The sequence below is a fragment of the Euleptes europaea genome, chromosome 1, assembly GCF_029931775.1.
Source record: "Euleptes europaea isolate rEulEur1 chromosome 1, rEulEur1.hap1, whole genome shotgun sequence".
NCBI lineage: Eukaryota > Metazoa > Chordata > Lepidosauria > Squamata > Sphaerodactylidae > Euleptes > Euleptes europaea.
In genome coordinates this window covers 99,926,928-99,941,131 of record NC_079312.1, presented here as the reverse complement: position 1 = coordinate 99,941,131, position 14,204 = coordinate 99,926,928, and the positions used below count along the sequence as shown (strand labels likewise).

At 40.0% G+C, this 14,204-nt stretch overlaps 1 protein-coding gene across 3 annotated transcripts in view; it reads left to right on the top strand.

Annotated features, from left to right (window-relative positions):
- PPP2R2B (protein phosphatase 2 regulatory subunit Bbeta) overlaps nucleotides 1-14,204 on the top strand; it is a 289,890-nt gene that overhangs the window by 195,730 nt on the left and 79,956 nt on the right. For all 3 annotated transcript variants that reach the window (XM_056858192.1, XM_056858199.1, XM_056858206.1), the window contains exons 2-3: nucleotides 3,234-3,331; nucleotides 7,906-8,071. In XM_056858192.1, the coding sequence (XP_056714170.1) occupies nucleotides 3,234-3,331; nucleotides 7,906-8,071 (264 nt within the window). The remainder of the gene's footprint in view (nucleotides 1-3,233; nucleotides 3,332-7,905; nucleotides 8,072-14,204) is intronic.

Sequence of the window (14,204 nt, the reverse complement as noted above, 5' to 3'; positions counted from 1 at the left end):
TACTGTAGCAAAAGAGCATATTTTGGAAGAAGGACAAAATAGAGTTGCAGACTTGGCACTATAATGCTAATCTATTTTTGAAATATGTTTTGCGGTTTACAAGAAAAAGGAAAAATACATTATATATATATATATGTATGATTTCATCTGTATTTTGAAGGAAATCTAGGAAGCGCATGTTAATCACTGAATGAAGACAAATTATAGTACCATTAAACGAAGCCTCTCGCACAATGGAAATAAATGTCAGAAGCTAAAAACATGTAAATCTTTCATTTTTAAAAAAATCTTTAGAAACCTGGGTCACTTACAGCTTCCAAATACAGATTGGTGGTACCAGGATTTTTTTCCTGCTTCCCCACAGCATCATAGTGTGGACCTCCCAGGTTTTCCCTATATTTTATAAGAACATAAGAAAGGCCCTGCTGGATCAGACCAAGGCCCATCAAGTCCAGCAGTCTGTTCACACAGTGGCCAACCAGGTACCTCTAGGAAGTCACAAACAAGACGACTTCAGCAGCACCATCCTGCCTGTGTTCCACCGCACCCAATATAATAGGCATGCTCCTCAGATACTAGAGAAGATTTTCTACAGTATTTCCTAAACATGCTTTACTGCAGTGTTTTATTGTACTTTAAATAATGAAGCATTTAAAAAATTTGCAAGTGGGAATTGAGCATTTCTCAGTGGAATGGTGTAATAAGGGACAAGTAATGATGTACAGAATCAGATGTGATTGTGTGGTTGGATAGTTCCAATTTTCAAATCTTATATTTAAATATACTGTTATGAAGTAGCTCTAAACATGTGGGGTAGGGTTGCCAGGTACCTCTTCGCCACCAGCGGGAGGTTTTGGGGGCGGAGCCCGAGAAGGGTGGGATTTGGGGAGGGAAGGGACTTCAATGCCATAGAGTCCAATTGCCAAAGCGGCCATTTTCTCCAGGTGAACTGATCTCTATCAGTTGGAGATCAGTTGTAATAGCAGGAGATCTTCAGCTAGTACCTGGAGGTTATCAACAAAACAAAATTAAGCTGCTAGAGAAGTTATCCAAAGAAAAACAGCTTGTGGCAATTCGACTGTAATGTATGTATACAAAAACACATATGCTGGCAAGGTATAGTTAATTCATCTATGTATTTACAAACAAAAGAATCAAGTACATTTCTTCATATACTTAGAACCATTTCTTACGAATATTCTTTCTGTTTACGTAAGTCAGCTATGTAATTTTACGTGGCCCAATGGAATTTTCTCAAAAGAGACTTTAACAGAATTGCTATATTGAATATTGAGCTGTGATCTAAACTGTATTGTATGTAAAATTACATGGCTGACTTATGTAAACAGAAAGAATATCCGTAAGAAATGGTTCTAAGTATATGAAGAAATGTACTTTATTCTTTCGTTTGTAAATACATAGATGAATTAACTATACCTTGCCAGCATATGTGTTTTTGTATACATACATTACAGTCAAAGTACCTGGAGGTTGGCAATACTAATGTGGGGCAATATGGACATCTTTAACGCAACTTGCATCATGCAATGAAAACTAAATAAGGGGGAGCTCTGTAATATATAAGACATATCTACACAGTGCAGGATGTCAGCTCACTAAAAAGTAGGAAATGCTATCTCAAGACTTCTTTGCTACTGGGATAACTCTAAATATTTGATATGATAAAATCTACCACTATCAGTAACATTCTTTATTTAAATACAGTATTTATATCCCACCTTAAGAATGTATGCAATACAAATGGAAGATGTAATGCAGGAAATGCTGGCTTTTATTGTATTTAGTAGTAGTCAGCATTGTTATACCATTTCTCCAGGAAAAAATACCGATTAAAATGGTTTATAGCTCATAAAAATAATTAAAAGCACAAAAATACACAATTGGTCATGTCCCAAATAAGTTTTGTGTTTTTTTTTTTTTTTTTGGTTAAGGTTGGCAGCTGAAATTGAAGATGTAATTTTAACGCTGATGCAGTATTCCCATTTTTCTGTATAAAGAATCTGTCTAGACAACAGATGGTACTAAAACTGATCACAGTCACAAGAATTCTGGTTGCATTGCTGCATATTGGACAATATATAAAATTCCAAAATTATTGGGATCGTAGAAGAATGGAATACATAGTGAGCATGGTAAAATTAATGGATAGTGCATGAGTATGGAAGGCAACAAACTGTGAACTTTGTTGGGAAATTGTCTTTGTTAACTTTTGAAATGAACATTGTATTTCAATCCATAAGTATTGTCCGTATTAACATATGTTTTACTGAAAGGTTGCTTGGCCATGTATACTCTGCAGGTTACGTGCGGCAACTTTAGCAGTCAGCATGATTTTCGAAAGAGAATTAGGGTGAAGGCAAGGGCTGGTGGAAGGCCATGGCAGTAGAGGAGGTTAATATGGGCTAAGCCTGTATTTACGGGAAGAGGCTTCCTGGTGATTTAAATGAGGGGCAGTGAGAACTAGCACAGCATTCCATCTAATTCCCTGGTTCACAAAGTCTGAGGCGAGACTTTTTCGGAAAAGCCCAGGTATTTACTGGAAATGGCCTTGCTAGGCTGAACATTCCATTTCCACAAATAGCTTTGGAAACAGCGCCAACTTCCGCAAGGATGCTGCAGGCTCCCTCTTTTTATTTGCTACAATGTCCTACCACTCCGTGATTCTTCCTTCTTCTTTTTTAACGCGGTATTATTTCAGTGCTACCCACGCTCTCTTTCCAGCACTAGAGCATGTACCTCCCAAGATTTTATTTTACAAAAGTGAAGAATAGGCCATCTTTTCACAGCAAACATATTTGGACTGTCCCAAGATGACTCCTTCCCGTGAATATTGAACCCCTGGTGTCGGCTAGCACTAGTAAAGTGTGCTCTCTGTGAAGGGTCGTGGACTTCTTACTAACACCTTCCTATTATACTCTTGGCCGACATTAACCCTCCAGATGCTCTTGCCAGTAACGAAAGGGGAATCACATGATCCAACTATCGTGTAAGGAGTTTTCAACCTTGCCCAGTGCCTTGCTAATAATGTCTCTGAATTCCCTTAATAGTATTCGAGTACAATCGAAGATGTAAGTGCTTCTTAGAAATTTCACTGGGGAGGCAAAGCCCTGACAGTAGCTATTCCTGTAACCATATAGGCAATGAGTCCCTTAGATGCCTGTGCAACACCAGTCTGCAGTTAACTTAAATTGCCTTTGTCTTTTTCTTTTCAGCTGACATTATCTCTACGGTAGAATTCAACCACACAGGAGAATTACTAGCGACAGGGGACAAGGGGGGTCGCGTTGTAATATTTCAGCGTGAGCAGGAGGTAAGTGCTGGTGAATGCAAAAATGCCCATTTTTATCCTTTTAAAAGAAGCTTCCTGCTGCTTCCTAATCTCTGCATGTCATTCTTCGCCCTGCTTCTCTTCTAGGAAACTAAAAATTGCAAAAAAGGCCATTAACATCAATAGGGCATTTTCTGTCTCATAAGGCACCCTGCAAGCGTAGTCTTTTCTGCATCCTTTTGCTTCCTGTAACAGTCATTGTAGGCTGAGAATCTAATGTAAACCGAATACTGCTGAAGCATCATAAATTCAAAGAGACCCAACTGACTTATTTGCTCAGCCACATCATGGTTTGTTTGTTTGGTTTGGCTTTTTTTTTTTTTTTTTTTACCATTAGTAGGGATTTTTTGTCTGGCTCAACTTTGCCCTGGTTTACATGTTGCAGTTTTGTGAGCCGAACGTGTGTGTCCTTTGACCATAGTTTCATTGTGTTTCATGGTTTCATTAGTTGTGTTTCATGGTTTCATTAGTTGTGGGGCTCTGAGCCCCACAACTTATGCTAGTACGTGGTTTAAAAAAAAGAATCTATGCAAAGCATTTACATATAACAACACCATAATGAGGGAACAGTCTTGCCTTTGGTTGTACAACTGCTGACATCCTTACCTCTTTGTTAGGCTTGCAGATAACTGGAGCAACCCCCCCCCCCAACCTATGTCATATTGGCGGTCAGAGCACTAAGGACTGCCTTGCTCCCTTGGATGCATAGTTTACATGGCCTCTCCCATCACATATAAGCTTTTAATATGAATTAGGGCCTGTGTATTGCAGGTGCTGCCATATAATTAATCCCTGATAGGAAAGGGAAAGGTAGTACTGTTGGTAGAGACATCTATGTGCATAGGCTGTGGATCAGAACCTCATGAATGTTTTAGGTACAGTGAGGAAGGGCACAGAAGCCTGAAGTTTGCTCCTGTGCCCAATTGTATAAATAGCCTACACAACCAAGCTATATGAAGAAGAAGACGAAGAAGAGCTTGCTTTTCTTTACCTTCAGGAGTCTCAACGCGGCTTACAATCACCTTCCCTCCCCCTCAAAACAGGCATCTTGTGAGGTAGGTGGGGCTGAGAGAGCTCTAAGAGATCTGTGACTGGCCCAAGGTCACCCAGCAGGCTTCATGTGGAGGAGTGGGGAATCAAACCCGGTTCTCCAGATTAGAGCCCGCCGCTCTCAACCACACTGGTGAACTGTCTCTTTAGTACTTAACTAAATCATTTAATGGTTTATGTTCAATAATTCATTGCTATGGAAAAAATACCAGTGGAGCACAAAGGGTGGTTTTTGTTTTGTTTTGTTTTGTTTTTGCTATTTTTAACTCAAGAAGAGTTTAAAGAGTTCTATGTTGTAGCTAATTATTGTTGTGTCATGTATATGCATGAGTCTTGGATTTGGAGAATTATTATACTGGCCCCAGAATTCAGTGATAAACCAAATAAGACTGAGGTCTAGTTACTCCCTACAGATGTTATTGTTAAACTCACCAGATATTATACTAAAAGTATCTATTTATGATATTGCATAACCAGATTCTGAGACACACAAGACTAATTGTACTGAATCAGAGATCCAATCCCCCTTTATAGCCCTCTAATAAAATATATATATGTATATATGTATGTATTGCAGGGATGATCCAAGAAGAGTTAAGCATTTTTAAATCTCATCAATTTCAGTTAGAATGTTTGCAGTGTGCTTGACTTCTCCCATTGAAATCAACAGAACTTTAATGATTTATTGTTTACCAAAATGTATACCAAGGTGGCTAACAAATTAAAACATATGTAATAAAAACACATCTTAAAAACCATTAAAACACACAAAACACATCATTAAAACAATTAAAACCAGAGTTAAAATATATAAAAAAACACAGGGACAACAAATAAAACATTGGGCAGGATGGAGGGATCACTGAGGGAAAGCCAAACAAAACAAAACAGTCTTCACCTGCTGGTGGAAGGTATCAACAGAAGGGGGCAGATAAGTCTCCCTGGGGAGAGAGTGTCAGAGTTTTGATGCCCCAACCAAGAAGGCTCTCCCCCGGGTTGCCACCCACCTAATCTCAGAAGGCAGGGGCATCCAAAGTAGGGCCCTGAAAGATGACTGTAGTGGTTGGATAGGTTCATACAGTAGTAGGCAATCCTTCAGGCATGTTGGTCCCAAGGCCTTTAAAGGTCAACACCAGCACTTTGAATTGTGCCTGGAAACTGACTGGGAGCCAGAGTAAATGAGCCAAGTCTGGAATTACATGGTCCCTACAACCCACTCCAGTCAACATCCTAACATCAGCATTCCGCACCAATTGAAGTTTCTGAACACTTTCCAAGGGCAGCCCTGGTAGAGCACATTGCAGTCATCTAATCTAGATGTGACCAAGGCATACGGCACAGTGGCCAGATCTTTTCTGTCCAAGAAAAGCTGCTGTTGGCTAATTAGTCAAAGGTGGTAAAAGTCACTCCTAACCACAGCTACTACCTGGTTATTCAGCAGTAGGACTGAGTCCAAGAGCACCTTCAAGTGGAGTGCAACCACATCCAGAATGGGTGACTCTTTAAATCCTGAGTCAGACCTTCTGCTCACCAGAGCACTTTTGTCTTGTTGGGATTTATTAGCCTGCATCCATTCTAAAACTGCTTCCAGGCACTGGTTCAGGGGTTCTACAGCTTCCCTGGGATCACCTGGAAACATGAGATAGGCTGAGTGTCATCCACATGTTGGTGACAATCTAGACCAGACCTCTGGATGACCTCACCCAGCGGTTTCATGTAGATATTAAAGAGCATAGGGAACAAGATGGAACCTTGCAGGACCCCAAAGGCTGAGTAGCAGTCCCTAGCATCACCGTCTGAAACTTACCCTCCAGGTAGGACTGCAACCACCACAAGATGGTGCCTCCCAATCCTGGCCTGTAAAGATGGTCCAGAAGGATACCATGATCACTGATATCGACAGCTTCTGTGAGGCCCTGGAGAATAAACAGAGTTATACTCCCTCTGTCCATCTCCCAGGACAGATAATCTGCCAAGGCAGGCAAGGCTGTTTCAATTTCTTAACCAAGCCTAAAGCCAGACTAGAAAGGATTTAAACAATTTGACTCATCTAGGAAAGTTTGAAGATGTCCAGCCACCATCCATTCAGTCACCTTGCTCAAGAATGGAACATTTGAGACTGGTCAATAGTTACTGAGATCTCCTGTTTTAGAAAGTGAAGCAAAAGCTGCAGTGAGACCAATTGGGAGAAACAAATCACCAGGAGCAGATGGGATATCAATAGAGCTATTCCAAGCCACAGAAACTGAGCCCATCAAAGTCTTAACAAGAATATGCCAACAAATATAGAAAACAAAACAATGGTGTATAGACTGGAAACAGTCAATTTAGATTCCAGTTTCCAAAAAGGAGACGTCAAAGACTGCAGCAACTATTGGACCATCACACTAATTTCTCACACAAGTAACATGATGCTCAAAATCTTACAACAAACACTGTTAACATATATGGAACAAGAAATGCTGGATGTTCAAGCAGTAACAAGTAGTAACATTGAATGCATGTGTCTTATGGGTCAGTATTCATCTATGTGTCATGGAGAAATCTTAGTATGAATCATGCCATGCCTAATACATCTCAAAGCTAGAAAAAGTGTTCCCCTAATTATGGAAGTAGTTGCTAAACACTACAGACAGTAACTGTGTGCAGCCGAGTTCATACTGAGGTATATATAGCTATGAAATCGTCTACATTGAAGAATTATATGGAGAATATAAGAAGTCCACTTGCATGTGTGAACTGGCCCTTACTCATCTATCATCACATTTTTATCATGCTCTTCCTTCAAGGAGCTCAGAATGACACACATGTTTATCCATCTTCTCCATTTTCACAACAACCCTGTGAGTTAGGTTAGGTCAGCAGAGAGTGGTTGGTTCAAGGTAACTCAATTTGTTTCATGGCTGACTGGAGACTTGAACCTGGATCTCCCTAGTCCCAACACTAACCACTACACCGAACTGTCCCCTATCCTTGGTACTGCTATTCAGAAATGCTTCATTGCTATGTTCACCACCTTCCAGGACTAAGGCATCTTTGAGTTGTATAGTAGGCTTTCCACCCAGGCATAGGTTGTTCATTTCACTTATGCTAAACATGGGTAAGTTTGCAGGCCAAACCTGTTCACCTTTTATTAGTCTATGGAGAGCTAATTCGATGCAAGTGACAAGCAAAATGTGTCCCTTGATTTGAGGCATTATCTAGTCCTGCCAATTTGCTTGGAGCTAAACAATAGAGAGGCATCCATTCATTCTTGAAACAAAACGAAACAAAGGTGCTGTTTCTGCTTCCTATCACCAGCATGCAGAGAAACTGACACACGAGGAGGATGCATTGTGCAGGGAAGATCTCTTGTGTCTGCTTTGATATCTAAACTGTAATGTGTCACCATAATCAGACACTTCCCTGTCTTTTAACAGTCCTCTGAGAACAAAAGAATCAATTGAAAATTTGCTTGCACTGGCTCTTTTAAGAATCCTTTTATTGTTTCTTTCCCACTCCCACAGAGCAAAAATCAGCCCCATCGCAGGGGAGAATATAATGTTTATAGCACATTCCAGAGCCATGAACCTGAGTTCGATTACCTGAAGAGCTTAGAGATAGAGGAGAAGATCAATAAAATACGATGGCTCCCCCAGCAAAATGCAGCCTACTTCCTTCTCTCCACAAATGGTATGTTGTGATAACAACAGGTAATTCTTTGATTTCCAGCCACATATCCTGGAATGCTATAATGGCTGGAAGTAATTTTACAGTTGTAATCCCTTTTCAGGACAGGTAAGTGTATTGCTGTACCTTTTGTACAAATGAAGAGAAAGCGCATGAGCCTGGTAACATAAGGTGCACGGATAAGGTGTGCAAAATGACAGTGACAGGAGCCAAAATAAAATTTTAAATGCCGATAGTCCCTTGGTAGCACATATTATGTGCAACTGGTTATTTCAGAGAAAAAATTATGATCATAAGAAAAACTGTTGCCTTCCTTTGGGTTGTCCTTCTTTTCCTCTATAATGTGTGGTAAACTTCAGTCCATGTTCACACTGTGCATTTTTTTACCCTCAGATTCACATCACTGCCTACCATTTTTGGAGCAAAGCAATGCACAGTGTAAAATAGCATGATTTGGAGGACATTGAAGGGTGAACGTTTAAAGTGGGCCTGTTGTAGGATATAGTTCTGCCTTTAGAGGTAGAATGATCTAGGAGAGGAAGAGGCTGAAGACAGCTCTGACATTTCTTCAAGCGCCAACACGACCTTGCTATTCCAGTACGCATCCTTCTACATAGTTGTAGGTTTTTATACCCCACTTTTCTCTACCTTAAGGAGTCTCAAAGCGGCTTACAATCGCCTTCCCTTCCTTTCCCCACAACAGGCACCTTGTGAAGTAGATGGAGCTGAGAGAGTTCTGAGAGAACTGTGACTGGCCCAAGGTCACCCAGCAGGCTTCATGTGGAGGAGTGGGGAAATCAACCCTGTTCACCAGATTATGTGGGGGAATGGGGAGTCAAACCCGGTTCTCCAGATTAGAGCCCTCTACTCTGGCTCTTGCTGGCTCCACGGTGGCTATATGGTCACTATACAGCTTGCTGTACTGTGTATCTGGACTGACTGTAATGTAGAGTACTTCCTTAAGGCAGCAACAGTTCTGTGAGTAGGAAAAGAATACTCTGAGAGGATTTTAAATGAGCATTTTCCTCACAACCTTTAGTGTTCTCATTTCTGTGCTTCTAAAGTTTCTCTACATATGGAGGGCAGCAACAGATCCTGTGGTGCTGTGAACAATATAAATATCTGAGGACATGGGCATTCACAAGCTGAGATAAATGAATAACTAAACTTTGCCAAGGAACGATTATTCCCATTTTTCTTTTTGTAAATAGTCCAGACTGTCAGATGGGAAAAAAACCAAAACCAAAATGAAGACATCCTTTTGTATCTGTTTTTCTTTTTCTCAATCCTGTGCTTTTTGGAATCTGCTCTTATTTTTATTCAAGCATTTAAGTTGAAAACAGATGTTATTGTCAGTGATGATTAGTGTGCTGAAGAAGCTTCACTGCAAAGAATATCATTCCATAGCATTTTTGACAGTTAAAAAATAGTACATGATTTTGCAGTAATCCTGTATAATACTTATTCATACTTCGTAAGTACTGACTTATTATGTCAGAAACATATTCATTATCTGATCTTAGAAGGGAGAATACATTTAAGTTTAAATGTCAAGGTTAAATTGGAGGGGTTTCCCCCTCCGCCCAAAAAAAGCAATGTAAAGCAAATTATACCTGATATGTAAAGCAAATTGTACATGGCAAAATTCAAATAAGATACAAAGTCAGGAGTATCAGGGGTTGAGGACTTCCTGTAGAGCGTTTGGTCCGAGCGCCATTGTTTCCTGGGGGCTCCCAGGAAACACCAAGAGTCGTTTAGATTTGGAGTGCAAAAAGCACTCCAACTCGGTCCTAAATAGTGGATCGGGAAGCAGGAAATTCCCCTGCAGCCTTCAAGAGCGGTTTGGACTCCCATATTCTCCGAGAGAGCTTTTTTAAGCCTCCCGTTGAGTTGGAAGTTGTCCCCGCCGGCATAGGGGCTACCATTGCCACGGACGACTCTTTGGATTATAGGCTTTGACCTCCTCTATACATTAACATCAAATAATCTATGAAAAGAACAAGAAGCCTCACCTTTGGAAGTCAGAGTGAGTAAAAAGACACTTTTTGCCTTTATCTTGATTGAGAAGACCTGAATGACGATAAAAACACCTACGAAAACCGGCGACTCCCTGCCCAGCGTAACGAGACTTTTAAAATAAACAAATGCCATTAAATGAACTGACTAAGACCTTATCAACTTGATCAGTGAGTAGACGCAATAAAAGGGACTTTTGAATGACTTTACAACTACCAATTAAATGCTTTGAGGGGAGGGAGGGAGACGAGAACCTTCCCCCCCCACTTCCGGCTTCTTTGATTCAATGTCCAGCCACGTCGCCTCTTAAGACCGGAAGATAATAAGAAGGGCTTTGTTACCATCGAAAAGACAGGGCAGATTGGAAGACTTGAAGTGAATCTCCCCGGTGTAACCATCAAATCGTTCCTACTACTTAACCACCGAGAGGAGACGACGCAGGGTCTATGATACTGCAGTTTCCTGTCTACTTTCTTTTCTTTATCTGTGCTGCTTTGAAGCATAATTGAGGATATCTTGAAAATTACAAAGCCTGCTTCTATATAAGAATACAAGCAGATATGTCAAACAAGAGGTTGGAAGAGATGTTACTCAAACAAATGGACATGTTTGCAGTGCAACAAGATTTAGTCTTCGAAAAACAACAAGCGCTCTCACATCAAGCATTTCAACTAGCTGAGGTGATGAATATCCTATTTAAATCAATTAATGGAAAACTGGACACAATTATTGAGGAGATCCACAATATGAAGACCCAAGATTTTAAAGAGGTAGCTGCAAGTGACCACCTGGCAAGGAGAGAGAGCAACATGAGAGAACTCAATACCTCTACAATTTACTTGTCTGAGTCACTGCTGACAGGAGGAGCATTATTATCCCAAGAAAACACTTCCTGGCAGCCAGCGATGGAGGGAGACATGATGAAGGATTTTACCAAGAAGATGCTGGAAATTTTAACAAGAAGCCAATGGATACAATCACCGGGATCTTCTTTTACATCTTCAGAGGCCAGAATTGCAGCTACTATATTGAAAAACGGGGGGTGGGGATTGGGAAATAAAGAAGGACTGGCAGATCCCCTCCCAAAACAAGATAATGGCTAAAATGATGCTTATTTTTGGGGTGTAAGGGAGCCACGGTGGATTTACTTTGATGAATTTTTAATGGGAAAATTTGTTTATGTATTGATCTAATCCCTTTAATTTAGAATAATAGAATGTTATATAGAGACAATGATGATAATATTATAACTAGGTAGGACTTGAAATTGCTTATAGAAGTAGTATAGATAGCTTAAAGCAAGTCTGTATGAGAGAAAATAAGGATTAGAAATTAATTTGAAATGCAAAAGTGTTAACCAGTAGAATTAGTGACTGAAGAAGATGCGGGGAAGTCACATATAGTAGATAGCATAGAATATTATAGATAACATATTCTCAGTAATAGCAATGAACTTTTTTTGTTACAAGCAGTTACAACTGAATATATTGTTGAGATATGTTTATTTTAGTTGAATTGTAGAAAATAATAAAAATAATTAAAAAAAAAAAGGAGTATCAGGGGTTGAAATGGACTAGATTTAAGGCCAATTGTAGCAAAGAATTTTTTTTCTTTATTTTTCTGAAGCCATTGTGCACCTTTCATGTGGGACTAAATCAGCACAAATACCCCCACTGAGCAAGAATTACTCTGAATTGTAGTATGTTTGCTAAGGTGGAGGAACAATCCCCAAGGCTTATTCATGTAACTCTGAACCACAATTTTGGCATTACATTTGAACTAGATGTCCTTGAACACCTGCTAGTTTGTCTCACTTCCATTCACCAGTGGTAATCAGACAGCCATTCAATTGCAAGGCTGTTTGGCTGTTCATAGCTGATTCCCAGATGATGAGGGATCATCTGGGATTCAACTTCTGATCTTCTGTGGGGGAATTTTGCTCTGTCCCCAACAACAACAAAATTTAGAGAGGAGTAATCAGGAGCTGACTCCCAGCTGATCAGCTGGAAATCTTTGCTGGCTCCCAGACTGACTTGCTGTTAATGCAGCAAATTTGGGGGTGGGGGTGATCTGAAGCCGAGCTGATTTATCTTCCCTTCTCCCTACCCCACTCTGTTGTCTTCAGCTGCATAGAAAAGAAGATGAATGAGCTCTTTCTTCTTTCCCTTTTGCAGTGAGAACTCAAAAGCACTGAGTTTTTACCTGCCCAGGCTGGAGGGAAGGAGAGAAATGAACTTTTTCTCCTGTCCTTTTTGCAGCTTCACTGTGTAGCACTGACTAGTGTTCTGATCTGTGGCAGAACGTGACCCAAGTGATCCCCAGTCGTCTGTAAGTAGGCTTCTGACCAGCAGACAGCTGCAAACTTGTTCAGCAGCTGTGTTGAATTGATCGATGCAATCCAAACATATCCCTGATTGACTCACAGTCTGATCATGAGTGTTGAACAAAGTACGTTTGACTGCTGAACAAGTTCTATGAGAAATTTGCCCAGTTCCTCATCTGAACTAAGGAAGAGGTAGAAGGTAACATTTATTATATGAGGCCAAAGGCCACAACAGTATAACAAAACACAACTGCCAAGGCAGTAATAAATATAACAATAAAAGATAACTCAGCAGAATTAAACACAAAATTAAAATTGTTGGCACTAGGGCATCATATAGATTGCAGTGTGCAAAATCAGTCTGAGAGTTCAGCATGAATCTTCTTGACTGCCAATGCATACAGTGACGTCATATATGTGACATAATGATGCTCATCGTATAAAAGGTCAATAATTTTGTCTGCTGCTGAATGCAGAGCTAGCCTAGCTAGAATGGCTGCAAGAAGCTTGGCCCTGGGAACTGAGTAAAGTTTACAGGACAGGACAAAAAGAGGAAGGTCCTCCAATTCCAGGGTTCCACAGATACATACTCGTTGGGCAACTGGTGTGTGCTGATAATGGCCCACTAACATGGCAGTTGTCATTGTTTGAAATCTGAGAGCTGTAAAGGCTTCTCTTAAGTTTATGGAAGGTGAGGCTGGACAAATAAGAAGCTGTGGGGTGATCCCGTTTTAGCGGTTTAAACCATGGGGGAAATCTGGAGCTAATGATGATACCCCTATCTAAGGCAGCACCTATATTATATATCTGATCCCATGTTTTACACCCATCCAGAGGAAAGCCCTGGGCATCAACAGGTATTGGGTAACAGCAGAAGAGCCTGTGATATCTGACAACCCAAAAAGTAAGCAAGGGTATCCTTGTTACTATTAAGAATTGCAGTTTTGCTAGGAAGTCCCTTAACATAGATGATCAAGTGAGAAAATAGAGGTGACCAAAAGCAGAGGTACCTATAATAAATTTAAATTTAAGAATCAAACTCAAAATTTACATGCTCCATTATGGAATGAAAGAGAAATATGCAAATAGGGTTGTCTTTTTGGTATATGAACGTATAAAGCTGCCTTTATACAGAGTGAGACCATTGATTCATGTAGTTCAGTACTGTCTCCTCTTACTGACAGGTGATCCATCGCCCTCTCTGGGCTGTTAGCTTGAAAAAAATTCTTTCCAGACCTAACAAATGCTGATCAAGCAAGATCCTGAGCAAAAGAAGGCAAAAACCATCAACCAAATTGCTCTCACTCTTTTTAAGTAAAAAACCAACCTGTTGTAGTATTAACAATGACTGAAGAGGCATATCTTTGGTAATTCAAATGTAAGAAAGTCACATACTCCAAATTCATATTGATTCTGATATGCTGCTACAGTTACATCATATTAAAATTATATAATGCAGTGTTTCTAATCTAGTTTTAAAAACATGTTGAACTTGATAGAGGGATGATGGTAGGAATAGCACTCCCTTATTATAGGTGGTGGGTGGAAGACAGACGTCATCATAATTTGTTTCCGTTTTCTGCTGTGCTAAGCGTATGCTTTATGTTATGTTCAGATAAATATCAGGAGGATCCGGTGATGTTACTAGGATAAATGAGGCCTTAAGATGGATGTGACTTAATTACTACAGGGGAAAAAGAAGAGGTCTAATTATCTTTCATAGTCAACTTACTTTGTATTACAGAATTTACCCTATTGATCATCGTAATAAAATTCTGAGACTTATTAAACTCATTT